The sequence below is a fragment of the Vombatus ursinus genome, unplaced genomic scaffold (genome assembly GCF_900497805.2).
Source record: "Vombatus ursinus unplaced genomic scaffold, bare-nosed wombat genome assembly UNPS02014777.1, whole genome shotgun sequence".
Taxonomy (NCBI): domain Eukaryota; kingdom Metazoa; phylum Chordata; class Mammalia; order Diprotodontia; family Vombatidae; genus Vombatus; species Vombatus ursinus.
Window position 1 is genome coordinate 639,044 of NW_020954555.1, and position 12,837 is coordinate 651,880.

Here is a 12,837-nt window from a genome sequence, read left to right on the forward strand (position 1 = left end):
AGAAAGAAAGAAAGAAAGAAAGAAAGAAAGAAAGAAAGAAAGAAAGAAAGAAAGAAAGAAAGAAAGAAAGAAAGAAAGAAAGAAAGACATTAAGGGCTTATTTTCTTACTGTGTATTAGCCACTACGCTAAATGCTATGAATACAAATACAAAACTGAGACAGGCCCTGCTCTCAAAGAACAAACATCCAAATGAGGAAGTCAAGACCCATGGAGGCCAATGGGCACTGAGTGATGACCAATGAAGGGAGTCTTGGCATGGGAAGTCCCAGGGTTAGGGAGCTAATTCTAGACAATGCAGCTGAATTTCTGGTGCAACTCCCCTTCTCCTCCATTCTACAGATGAAAAAAATAGCACAATTAAGTGATTTCAGCTCACAGGATATTCAATTTCAAGCTGGGAAAGACTTTAGAGGTCATCTATTCACATGTACCTGTGAGAAGATTCAGACCCTGGAGAATGTTATTGAGGATCATAGGATTCGAGATTTAGAGTTGGGATGGACCTTAGAGGTTGATTCATTTTATAAATGAGGACACTGGGGCCCAGAGAGGGTAAGTGTCTTTGCACAAGGCCACCCAGGTAAGAATAAGGAGAAATGGCATTTGAACCCTGGTCCTCTGACTGGAAATCCAGTGGTTTTTTCCACTCTCCAACTGTCTCTGCCCAACCTCCCGAGTCTTGCCTAGGTCCCTCTCTTGCCCTATGAACAATTCAGACCACCCAAAGGCACCAAAGTGTGGCCAGCCTAATTGTCTGCCAGCGCCTGGTGCTCTTCCCTTCCTTAATGTGCCAAGCAAATGGAAGCCTCTGCACGCTGCTTTAGTGGAGAGAAAATGACGCCACATGTATTTTTCCTTGTCCCCAAGACTCTCCTCTAATTGGAAGGCTAACGGTGCCTTCCCAAGGGGTAAAGCCTCTCTACAACATTGCTGATAAGCCATCATCCGGCCTCTGTTTTCATATCCAATGATGGGGAGCTCCCTCCCTCCAAAGGCAGATTTTTCTGCAGTGAGACAGTTCAGACTATTAGGAAGTTTTTCTTCATACTGAGATGTGGTTGATTATCTCTGATTTGTTATTGTTGTTGAGTTGTGCCCGACTCCTCATGACCTCTCTTGTGGTTTTCTTAGCAGAGATACTGGAGTGTTTTGCCATTTCCTTCTCCAGCTCATTTTACAGATGAGGAAACTGAGGCAAGCAGTATGAAGTGACTTGCCCAGGGTCACACAGCTAGTTAGTGTCTGAGGCCAGATATGAACTGAGGAAGATGAGTCTTCCCGACTCCAAGCTAGCTACTGGTATCTCCAGTTTACCCTGTAATTATTTTGTTTGCACATAGTTATTGGCATGTGTCTCCTTCTTAGACTTGAGTGCCTTGAGGACAGGGCCTTTCTTTTGCCTTTCTTCATGTTTCTAATGCTTAGCACAGTGCTAGGCAAACAGTCAGTGCTTAATAAATGCTTGTTGACTGGCTCACTGAAACTGCCTCTCTCCTGTCCTGTGGGACCAAGCAGAAGAAATGTAGTACAGTAGAAGGAAAATGCTCAGAGTCAGAGGATCTGGGTTCAAATGCTACCTCTGTCACTACCTGGGTGCCCTCGGTGGAGGATTGGGGGAGAAATCACTTAACTTGAATGAGACGTGGTTTTCTCATTTGTAAAATGAGGGGGTTGGACTAGAGACACCTTAGGGGTCTGGTGGATAGAGTGCTGGACTTGGAGTCAGAAAGATTTGAGTTCGAATCCTCAGACACTAGCTAGCTGAGTGTCCTAGGCAAGTCACTACACTTTCCTCAGTCTTAGTTCCTTCATCTGTAAAACGGAGCTAATAAGAACATCCCCACTCACAGGTGGGGATCAGATAAATAAGGACATGTGTGAAGTACTTTGTGAACGTTAAAGCACTATTTAAATGCTAGCTTTTATTATTAGAGATGACTAAATGACCTCAAAGGTCTTTTGCAGCTGTAGAGGTAGGATCCTTGTTCCACAGGACATTTTAATACTGGGAAGACAGTGGTCATCTAGCTGCCCCCTCAGGGGGTCATGCTTCTAGACTGACTATCCCCAGCTCACACTCCAGGCAGGAATTTAGGAAAGGAGGTGAGCACTGATGAGCGCCTAGACCAGCAAAGACCTCAATCTCTAATCTCATACCAGTGATAATGGATTTGCCTTTCTTTGCATCCCCAGTGCTACTTGGCACAGTGCCTGGTGCATAGTAGGTGCTTAATAAATGCTTCTTGACTTGATGACTTTTGACCACGTGCTCTGCGTGAGTATATTTGGGTATGTGTTAGAATCCAAAAGGACATTCTAAAGCCAAGGGCAGCTGTGGTTCCTGCCCTCAGGGAGCTTATAGCCCAGCATGAGGCATAGGATAGAAGCAAGCCCATACTGCAGAATGCTATGACCGTACACCCATTATGCCAGCCACCACAATAGGTGCTCAGGGAACAAAAACATTGATCAATTAGTCCCTTCTTTCGAGGAGTTTGCATTCTATTAGAGGTAGGGGTAGGGTGGGGTGGGGAACAGTATGGACTAGGGAGACAGAGCTTGTACCTGGATAAGTACAATATGAGGTACAAAGAGATGAGGGCAGAGACTCTCACCAAGTTCTTGAGGAATATTTAAGGGGGGATGAATTCCTGCTAATGTAAGGGACCAAGGTAAGCAGCACCGAGGGGTGGATGCCAACCCTGAGTCCTGAAGAAGGATTCTGAAAAGCAGAGGTCAAGGGGGACGTTCATTCCAGACAGGAGGGCACAGCCTTTACAAAGGCAGGAGATAGTTCGTCCAGTTTGGGTAATTGGACACGAGTGATCCATTCTGTCTGAATTCCCCCAACGCTGAATTTCACTGACTTCCTTTCCTCCTCCTTCAGTGATGTGATGATAAGCCATAGCTTGTGGATGGTAACATCGCCAATTTTAAGCCCATCTTTTGTATTCTAAGCAAATTCAGACTCTGCCTCCTTTCTTGTAGCTCCTAAAAATAGTTTTCCTAAAGAGGCAGAAGAGAAGGCCTCTAAGTGGTACGGGGGTCAACAGTAAGCCCAGGTCCTTTCATTGCTGGATGCTGAGAAGGATTTTGCACATGGCTCGTTCCCCCGTGGCATTTCACCATCCGTTTCAGACAGTCCAGTTTGACCAGAACATAAATGACCCCTAAGAGCCCCTAGCTATAAAATCCTACGTGCACTGAAAATATGGTGGGGTTTGGAGTCTGAGAATCCAGGTTAGAATCTCAACTCTGCCCCTGACTCCACTGTGGAGAGAGTGCTTACCTGCTCTGGCCCACGGTTTCCTCGTTTGGAAAAAGGAGAGGGCTGGACTGGATGACCGCTAAAGCCCCTTCGAGTTCTAAATCTGTGATTTTAAGTTCATGAGCATTTGGGGGCCCATTAGGTTTGGAACAGAGCTTTACCATCAGTTGGTTCTTTCTGCTAATGGCCTCAAAATGGGTCCAGAGGCCCTAGTTTCTCCTAATAGAGGAAAAACACTCCAAGGTGAATCCACAGATCGGCTGTGAACAGCTCCTGGCAGCCATGCTATTGGCTTCTAGTTTGTCATTGGAGTCTGAAGCTGGTAAAGTCACAGGCAGGCTGTTTCTGGGGGGTTAGTCAGTCACATATGTCTAGGCCTGGTTCATTATCATTTACTGAAATATACAAAATAATTGGCTCCCTCTCCTTCTTCCCAAACTCCTTTTCCCTGGCCCCCTCCATTTCCTTGGGCCCCTCCAAACTCTCCCAATTTCCTTTCAGGCAATAGAAACCCACTTGCTACAGAAATCCCAGGAGGGACTGACCTACATCGCCGAGTGGAAAGGGGGTGTCCTGGACCACAAGATGGGACACTTGGCATGTTTCTCTGGTGGCATGATCGCCCTGGGGGCTGAAGATGCAGAAATGGGGAAGAGGAAGCATTACATGGAGCTTGCTGCCCAGATCACAAAGACGTGTCATGAGTCTTACATCCGCACAGGTAAGGCCTTGAATGTGAGACAGAGATAGATGGAGACACAGACAGAGAGAGACAGATAAAAGGATAGAGAGACAGAAACAGAAAGAAGGAGATGGGGAGAGAGGAAGAGAGAGAGAGAGAGAGAGAGAGTCAGCGGTAGTAAGAGGTCAAGCATTGGGAAGGACTTTCAAGCCTCTCACAATAGTGAAAGAGAAGACTATAAGACTTTAATGGGATTTTTTTCATGGTAAGTCTGTAAAAAGAGGATTATGTGGGCAGGGAGGGAGGGGAGAGAAGGGGGTCAGAAAGAGGAGAGAGAGAAGAATAGTAAGAAAGATAAACAGAAAGAGAGGGAGAAACAGAAAGAGGAAAAGAAAGAAAGAGGCAGGGAATGTCTCCGTAAACCACAAGAAGAGGCTTCCATAATTCCTTCAATGTCCTGGAATTACAGGCCCCTCCCTCACCAGTCCCCCAGGATATTCCTCCTCTTCAAACTAAAGCCCCTTGGTGAACCACCCCCAGCCCTGATCTCATTGGCTGAACTGAGATAACCCCTGAAGCCAATGAACAGCTGATGCCTTTTCTTAGCTAGGAGTCCTTACCACCTGGCCACCTGTCCCCAGCCCATTTAGGAGCTGAGTCCCCACCCCCAAAAAAGTTAATAGAGAAATGTCTTGAACATACAGCAAATGGTAAGCAGACATTCCCTCCAGCAGTAGGGGCCAGGTCGAGGCGCCATAGCTGAGACTCCAGTTATAATTTGAAGGAGATCAAAGGCTCAGACTTAAGCTTTCATCATCTTTCTCTGTCAATGATGTCCCCAGCAATAAAACCTGCAATTCCCTGGAGCAGTCCTCCTTGTCCCTTCTTAACCACATAAACTCTGGACGGCAGCCAGTTTCCCCCTAGCCTGGGCCTAGAAATGTCACAGGGCTCAGATCCTTTCAATTTCAGGTGCACCTGCATTTTTCACAAAAGATGCACAGCCCGAGAGGCAGAAAAATGTTGTGGGAAGAGCACTGGACTCAGAGTCAAAAGACCAGGGTTCAGATCCTGTTTCTGCCAATTACTAACTAGATAACCTGGAATTAGACGCTAAACTTCTCTAAGCCTCAGTTTTCTCATCTGTAAAATGAGACGATTGGACTAGATTATCTCTAAGGCTTCTTCCAGTTCCAACCTTCTGTGTGCCTGGATCCCTCCCAACTCTGACATTCTCAGGCCCTTCCCAGAGTTGATATTCTATGTTATTCCCCGACTCTGATAGTCTGTGTTCTAAGACCCCTCCCAGTTCTGACATTACATATTCTAAAATCCTTCCCAATTCTGACATTCTGTATCCTCAGGTCCACTGCTGCTCTGAGTGCTTTGATTCTAATCCTTCCAGAAAATCTAAACTCCCTTAGGGGCAAGCTTTAAAATGATTTAATTTATCCACTAGAGTCAGGGAATCACTGAAGTTTATGAACCTTCAAGATCACCAATACAACCCCCTCATTTAGCAGCTGAGACCCTGGAAAGGGAGGAACTCTGCCCAGGACCTCTTAGAAGTGGCCAGGCTGGAGCCCAGAGAACCATTTCCATTGGCTGGTGCAGAAGGCAGTCAGGGTATATAAGGGGTCAGTCCCCATTGGTGTTCTGGGGCTACTTGGTTTTCTGCCACCAGCACAGGGTTTTTATTAGGACTAGTGAAGGTGAATACCATCCGTGTGCTTGTGCCAAGGTTTCTGAATCACTTTCCCAGGCCTTCACTCCCACCTCCCAGACCAGAGTTACTGCCAAGGCTCTGAGGGAAGGCCCCCTAATTTTCAAGTAATGATATGTTGCTTTGAGTGAATTGAAAACTAAGAAATGGAAACAGTTGGAAAAAGTCAAGCGCCACTTTATCCCCTACTAACAGACACAAGGGAAGAGGGATTCTCTGAGAGCTTCACTGGCCATTGCCCCTCAATGGCCCCATCTGGGCTGCCCTGGCTTTCCCATTGTGACCTGGAAAACACCACCCTCCCATTCTTCCCACCTTAGCTTCCCCATCTGCAAATGCAAAAGAGGGTTGGAGCAGAATATTTCCCAAGGTCCCTTTCACCTCTAACATTTTGTGATACTAAGAGGGTTGAAACTAGATGACCTCTGCCATACCTTCCAGTGTGGAAATTCTATTCCTTCCACCTAGAAATCACTCCATCCCTATTATTTTCAGGACCATCCTGGCCACCATTCTTTTTTGTGTTTTGTCTACCCCTTCCAAAGCTCCTTCCATTATTTGGGACCATCCTCCCAAAGCTATGTAGCTGTCCATACTCTTTCACCCAGTGACACTACTACTAGGTCTACACCCCCAAAGAAATCTAAGAAAAAGGGAAAGGACCCTTATGTACAACACCATGGATAGCAACGCTTGTGGTGGCAAAGAATTGGAGACTGAAGGGATGCCCATCAATCAGGCAGCGGCTTGACCAGTTATGGCATGTGAAAGGGAGGGAATATTATTGTGCTGTAAGAAGCGATAAAGGAGGTGGTTTCAGAAAACCCTTGGAAGACTTTTATGAACTGATACAAAGTGAAGTGAGAAGAACCAGGAGGACAATTTATCCAAGTAACAACAATATTGCAAAGATAACTTTGAAAGACTGAGCAAGTCTGATCAATTCAGTAATTGACCATCATTCCAGAGGATTTAGGATAAAACAGGCTACCCATCACCTACTAGAGAAATGAGAAACAAAGTACAGATTAAGGCATGCACAAATACACACACATATACATGTGTGTATGAGTAGGTATGTGTATATTTATCATGCCTAAGGAAGGAATTTGTTGCCTTGACTATACATGTTTTTAATTTTTTAATTAATTATTTTATAAATGATATAGGTTCCTTGAGGGCAAGAGCCATCATTGCTTTGTATTAGTACTCCCAGTGCTTGGCTGGTGGGTGGTGCAGTGGATAGAGAACCTGGCCTAGAGTCAGGAACACCTGAATTCGAATCCAGCATCAGAAATTTACTAGCTGTGCGATCCTGGGCAAGTCACTTCACCATTGCTTGCCTCAGTTTCCTTACCTGTAAAATGGGGATCAAAGCAGCACCTGTCTCTCAGGGTTGTTGTGAGGATCAAATGAGATCATTGTAAAGCATTTACCACAGTGCCTGACACAAAGTAAGTGCTATATAAATGTTAGTTATTATTATTACTGACACATAATTAGCTTTTTATAAATGCTTTTTCATTCATTAATTCATGTAACTACTGGCCATTCATTTGATTACTCTCCTGGCAAAAGGATCATGGAATTTAGGGCTTGAAAGGAGTTTAGAGAAGAGTGCGTTGCAAACAAACTAGCTGTCAGATCACCCTGGGCAAGTCACTTCCCTTATCTGAGCCTCAGTTTCCTCATCTTTAAAATGGGAATGATGGTGTCTGCACTGTGTGTCTCACAGGGCTATGGCGAGGATAGTAATTAGTAAACTGGCGCACTGTAGAAACGCTGGCTAATAGTATCATCTAGTCTGCCCCTCCTCATTTTACAGATGATGGCCTTGGGGCCCACAGAAGGAAAAGACCTTAGCAGAAATCACATGGCTAGTAGGGAGCAGAAACAGAGCCCAGGTCTTCTGACCCCAAATCCGATGAGCCTTTGCCTTCCTCTGAACAAATCCTCTGCTGAATTGAATTGAGAAGAAAATACTGGGGTGTGGGGTGGCAGGATGGGGCAAGGGAGCTATCTGTCTTCAAGGCTTTGAAGAAGGATCTGATATGTTTGGCCTGGCCCCAGAAGGCAGAGCCTGAGCTTCTAGTTGCCAAGGGGACAGTTTGGGCTAGCTGTCTAAATTTCCTAACCATGAACTGTGCATGGACGGAACGGGCTGCCCAGAGCAGGTCTTCGGGCAAAGGCAGGATGGCCGTTTGCAGACTGTGTTAGAGAGAAGCCTGGGCTGGGTGGTCTCTGAGGACTCCTACAGCATAGAGAGTCGGGGACCAGGATCCCTGCGCATCAAGGCAAGCGACCGTGACTGACTGTCCTGTGGCCCCCCCCCCAGACACCAAGCTGGGACCGGAGGTGTTTTGGTTTGATTTCGGGAGCGAAGCCACAACGTCCAGCCCGAGCGAGAGCTATTACATTCTGCGGCCGGAGGTGGTGGAAAGTTACATGTACATGTGGCGCCTGACTCACGACCCCAAGTACCGCCAGTGGGGCTGGGAAGTTGTGGAGGTAAGGACCAAGCTGGAGGGGAGGGAGTGCCCGTCCCTGTCCCCCCACCCCCTCCCCACCTGTGAGTCTCACCCTCGACAAAGAAAAGGGGCAACCTTGCTGCTACCTTTTGTGACTTTACAGACACTTTGGAAAATAAACAAAAGTAGTTTCATATAACTTTTATAAGAATATAAGCATATGTGAACATAAAAGTTCACAGTTGAATATTCAAATAATGAATTGTTTATGTTTATTGATTGTTAAATTCATAATAAAAAAGGGAAAAAATTAAAAGAAGACAAGGAGGAGATAAAGGAAGCACTATAGGAATTTGGGATTATTGTTGTTATTGTTATCATCATCATCACCATGGTTATTATTTAAGCAAGGCCTTCCTGGCCTGTGACTTGACCAGAGCTGGAGGACATACTCCAGCAAGTACAGTTTTATTGGTAGCACTCCCTGAAGTCATTGAGGTAAGTTAGAGCTGATCTGGCATGAGGCCACAGATCCTGCCCCTGGAGTTCTCAGTCTTATTTGCATTACATCATTGCTAGGTCCAGAGGAGGGTGACTGGGATGGTGAGGGGACTTGAGAATCAAATAAAGGAACCATTCATGTTTAGCCTGGAGAAGAAAAGGCTGGAGGTAGAGGTGGGGAAATGATCATTTTCTTCAAGTATTTAAAAGCCTGTTATATGAAGGAGGGATTCAGCCTGTTTTGTTTGGACCTAAAAGGCCCACGTGTTGTTTCTCCCAGTGGAATGTCAGTTCCTCGAAGGCTAACGTTGTTTTACTTTTGTCTTTGTATTCCTGAGATGTGACCTAGTGCCTGACACATAGTAAGCCCTTCATAAATGCTTGATCAACTGATCCTATTAGATAGGAAACCTGACCAGGAAATATTGAAAGACAGATTGTTTTAAGTGTTCAGTCACAGACATGTAGAAATATGGTAGAAAGAAGTCCTGGGTGACCTGGGAGAAAGGGGAGAGGAACAGCAGATTCTATACAATAAGCTAAGGAGGTTATTGGTGGAAATGGGAAGAGCAACAGGAATGGGGAAGCAGGAAACTTTACCTACCTGTTGAAATTGGAAAGGAAGGGACAGGTAACCCCTTCTGTTTCTTGATTTGGTCATATTTTCCTTGAATGGTAAGGTCACTTTTGATAATACTGAAGGCAGCAGGCATAATGGGAAGACTCAGCATCAGAAGTTCAAGTTTAGACTTGGCTGCTAACTTGACATGTGACCTTAGACAAATCACCTACCCTTTCTGGGCCTCGGTTTCCTCTTCTGTAAAATGAAGATAAAGTATCTCTAAGGACCGGTGGAACTCTAGAGTGCTTTACAAACTTGAAGTCCTATGTGAATGTCTGATATCCTCATCATCTTCATCTTCATCATCTGCTTCATCATTGAAGAGATTTTCTGATCAAAGAAATAACCCATCTAGAGCTGACCACTGCCCCAAGGCCCTATTCAGGGCTTTCATTCCCACTATTTGTGATATGCTAATATTCCCTTCCTTTTTTTCTAGGCCCTAGAAAAATACTGTCGGACAGAAACAGGCTTCTCGGGGATCCGAAATGTTTATACTATGTTTCCCGAGCACGATAACATGCAACAGAGTTTTTTCCTGGCAGAGACACTAAAGTAAGTCCAGGCCTTTTGGAAGATGCTCCTTCCTTCTCCCGAAGAGGAACCAAAGGTGTTTGCTCGGGGAAGGTTGGGGCTTGGGGCAAATTACACGAAGTCTCTTTTTCTCAAAGCAATAACTAGGGCAAGACCACAGGGACCTTGACCCCCAGAGTGCTGACAACACCTGGCTCTAGATTAAAAACAACTGAACTTAGCACCTACTTAGCAAGAACAAGCATTAAAATGGATGGATCTCCATCCTCCAACCCCGGGGCTGAGTTTCTCCAGGGCTGACCCCAGTTTGCTTCCTTCCTGCTCTGCCCAGGAGCAGCCTCCTGGTGCCCTGGGGTCTTGGGGTCTCTGTTTTCCTTCAAGGAGATGATGTCCCAGGGTCTCTCTGCTCCCTCCACCCTCCTGGTCTTGTGTCCTAAGGTCTGACAGACATCTCTCTCTCTGTCCCAAGTTTGAGGTCCCCCTCCTAGGCCAGAAGAGCTAGTTACAAATGGGTCCTCTCCTCTCTCCCTTTCCCCCTGCATTTTACTAAAAGTCAGATTGGGTTGAAATTAATATCCAGAGCAATCTTAAAGGGGGAAAAAGTCGTCAGAAGGCAGCAGCAGCTTGTGGTGGGACTGTGAAAGGAGGATGGGGCTTTTCCTTAGTAGGGCTGAAGGAAGGGATTTGTGGGCTATATATACATAACATGTACATCTGTACATATATACATGCATATGCACATATGTATGTACATATACACACATACATGCAGGGCTAAAGGAAGGGATCTATGGGCTATACCTACATACATATACATGTGTACATGCATATACATACATATACATACAGACATATATACATGTGTGTGTGTGTATATATATATATATACACATATATACATATGTATACCTTCACCAGTTGGGGTTTCTTGTAGCACCAGCTGCTAGTAGAACTCTCTGGGTCTCAGTTTCCTCATCTGTAAAATGAAGGGATTTTCACAAAGGCTCTAATATTCTGCCCCCCTGGATTACTGCCTGACCACCTGTCTAGGGCCTCCCACAACTAAGTCCAGAGTGACCCAGGAAAGTATCTGAAATGGGAGTTGAACCAGGGGTCTTCCCAACACCAAGTCCAGTGCCCTGTAAGTACTAGATGACCTCTGAAGTCCTTTCCAACTCTTGGCATTTGTGATTCTATAATTAAAGTCGTATTTTAAGAAAATAGATCTCGTCGACTGGACTGGGGAGGCTGGAAGTCATGAGGGAGTTAGGTCAGTAATCCCGGAGTGAGATGAGAAGTCCCTAGCCCAGGAAACAGAGCTGTAGAGTGGATTTGGGGTGCTGAGAATGTTGACTTTGGGGATCCTGGTTGTCTTCATTCTAGCCTGGATGGGAGGCCCTGGCCCACAGTGTTCTGTCTGGAGAAGGTACAGTGAAGAGTAGCGCCCCTGCCGACCTGAAGACACAGTTTTTGACTGTCTTTCAGAGCTGTTGGACCCCTTCCCCATGTCCATAAGCTCCCCATATTTTCAGCCCTGGGTCCATGAATGGTGACACTCTTTTGCTTCCTGTTTTCCAACGCGTTTTTATATCCATGAGCTCATTTGATCCCAGCCAACAAACCTGTGAAGGAGGCAAAGTCCAAGTTCTTGTCCCCACTTTACAGATGAGGAAACTGAGGGGGAAGGTGGTTTGCCCAGAGGTCACTCAGCTCGTTGGACTATAGCCTTCCTCCTAACTTCCACCCATCATGCTGGTCTGGTCAGTTTTTCTCACTGCCTCCACTGCTAGCAGGATAAGGGGCTTTGTAGCATTCATTCTTCCGGGGTGAACAACTAACAACGTCTTCCCATCCATCCCGTTGGTATGCAGGTACCTCTATTTGCTGTTCTCTGAAGATGATCTCCTCTCCTTGGAAGACTGGGTATTCAACACAGAAGCCCACCCACTCCCAGTGGGCCACATACACAGTCCAGCCAAAGCCCACTAGCCCCTGACTCTGGACAGCCCCCGTCTTTGCTGCCAGGGTCTGGGCGTCCCCACCAACAAGATCTGCTTTTCAAGGAAGAGTCGGGCCCACATTCCCAACTCAGACGAACATCGGGTGGGGCAGATTCCTTGGACAGGCACCTTCTTTTCCTCTATGAGGAACCACGCCAACCTCGAGGCAAGACCTTGGTCAAAGGCCATCCAGTACACAGACCATAGACATTCCTTTCTACAGAGAATTTCTATGAAACCCACTGACTTTTCATTCCAGGGGCCAGAGGAGGAGAAGCCAACTGTGAGAGAGGGCCCTTCTCCCCTCCCTCCCATTCTGTCTTGTTTTATCTTTTTTTTTCTATGCAGTTGGATTTTATTCTCATTTATAATCAAGTTTTCAATATGATGTGCTTTCTTATGTAATGTCAACATGAAAAACTGAGTCAGCTACTCTCTTCTCCCATCTTGGCCCCATTTTATATATTTTCTGTGCTTTTTACCCACCATTTACCATTAATTTCCATTCATGTCACCTGGCTCTCAGATCTGGGGGGAGAGGTTGCCTCTGCTCTTCGAGGTGAAACAGAGTGTTGTCAATCACTAACCCTCTCTTCCCTGCTACCCATGAACCAGAATAAATGAGCTTGTGACCACGGGTGGGTCAATCATCCAGCATTGAGGCCCAGGGAACCCCATGCTATATTATTGTCTGCAATAAAAATTGATTTAAGAAATGCTTTTAGCAAGTGTGTGATCAGTGACCTCTGAGGACATCTTTTTTTGACACCCTGTGGTGGAGGGAGGTGAGCCTGGATTCTCAAAGTCTCAGCCACTGGGTCTTCCTGACGCTGAGGCCAGGCTTCTATTCAATGTGCCACATGCCCCTCTGCGAAAGAAATACAAAGTGGGTTTTGGGGGAGCACTAGCTGTTGGGGGATCAGGGGAGGTCTCCTCTTTTAGTGGGTGGTGCTTAGGCTGATTCTTGAAGGGTATGAGGAGTTCCAAAAGGCAGAGAGAGGCAAGGAGGATGGGCATTCCTGGCATGGGAGACTACA

The 12,837-nt window shown here is 46.0% G+C and overlaps 1 protein-coding gene across 2 annotated transcripts in view; it reads left to right on the top strand.

Moving 5' to 3' along the window:
• The window catches only part of MAN1C1 (mannosidase alpha class 1C member 1), a 212,046-nt gene extending 199,527 nt beyond the window's left edge, over positions 1 to 12,519 (top strand). The window contains exons 9-12 of one of the 2 annotated variants that reach the window (XM_027864924.1): positions 3,772 to 3,991; positions 8,011 to 8,183; positions 9,706 to 9,821; positions 11,672 to 12,519. In XM_027864924.1, the coding sequence (XP_027720725.1) occupies positions 3,772 to 3,991; positions 8,011 to 8,183; positions 9,706 to 9,821; positions 11,672 to 11,789 (627 nt within the window). In that variant the 3' untranslated portion in view covers positions 11,790 to 12,519. Of the gene's footprint in view, positions 1 to 3,771; positions 3,992 to 8,010; positions 8,184 to 9,705; positions 9,826 to 11,671 lie in introns of those variants that run through there. The other variant, XM_027864925.1, reaches the window with a different exon arrangement.
• Positions 12,520 to 12,837: the final 318 nt, after the last annotated feature.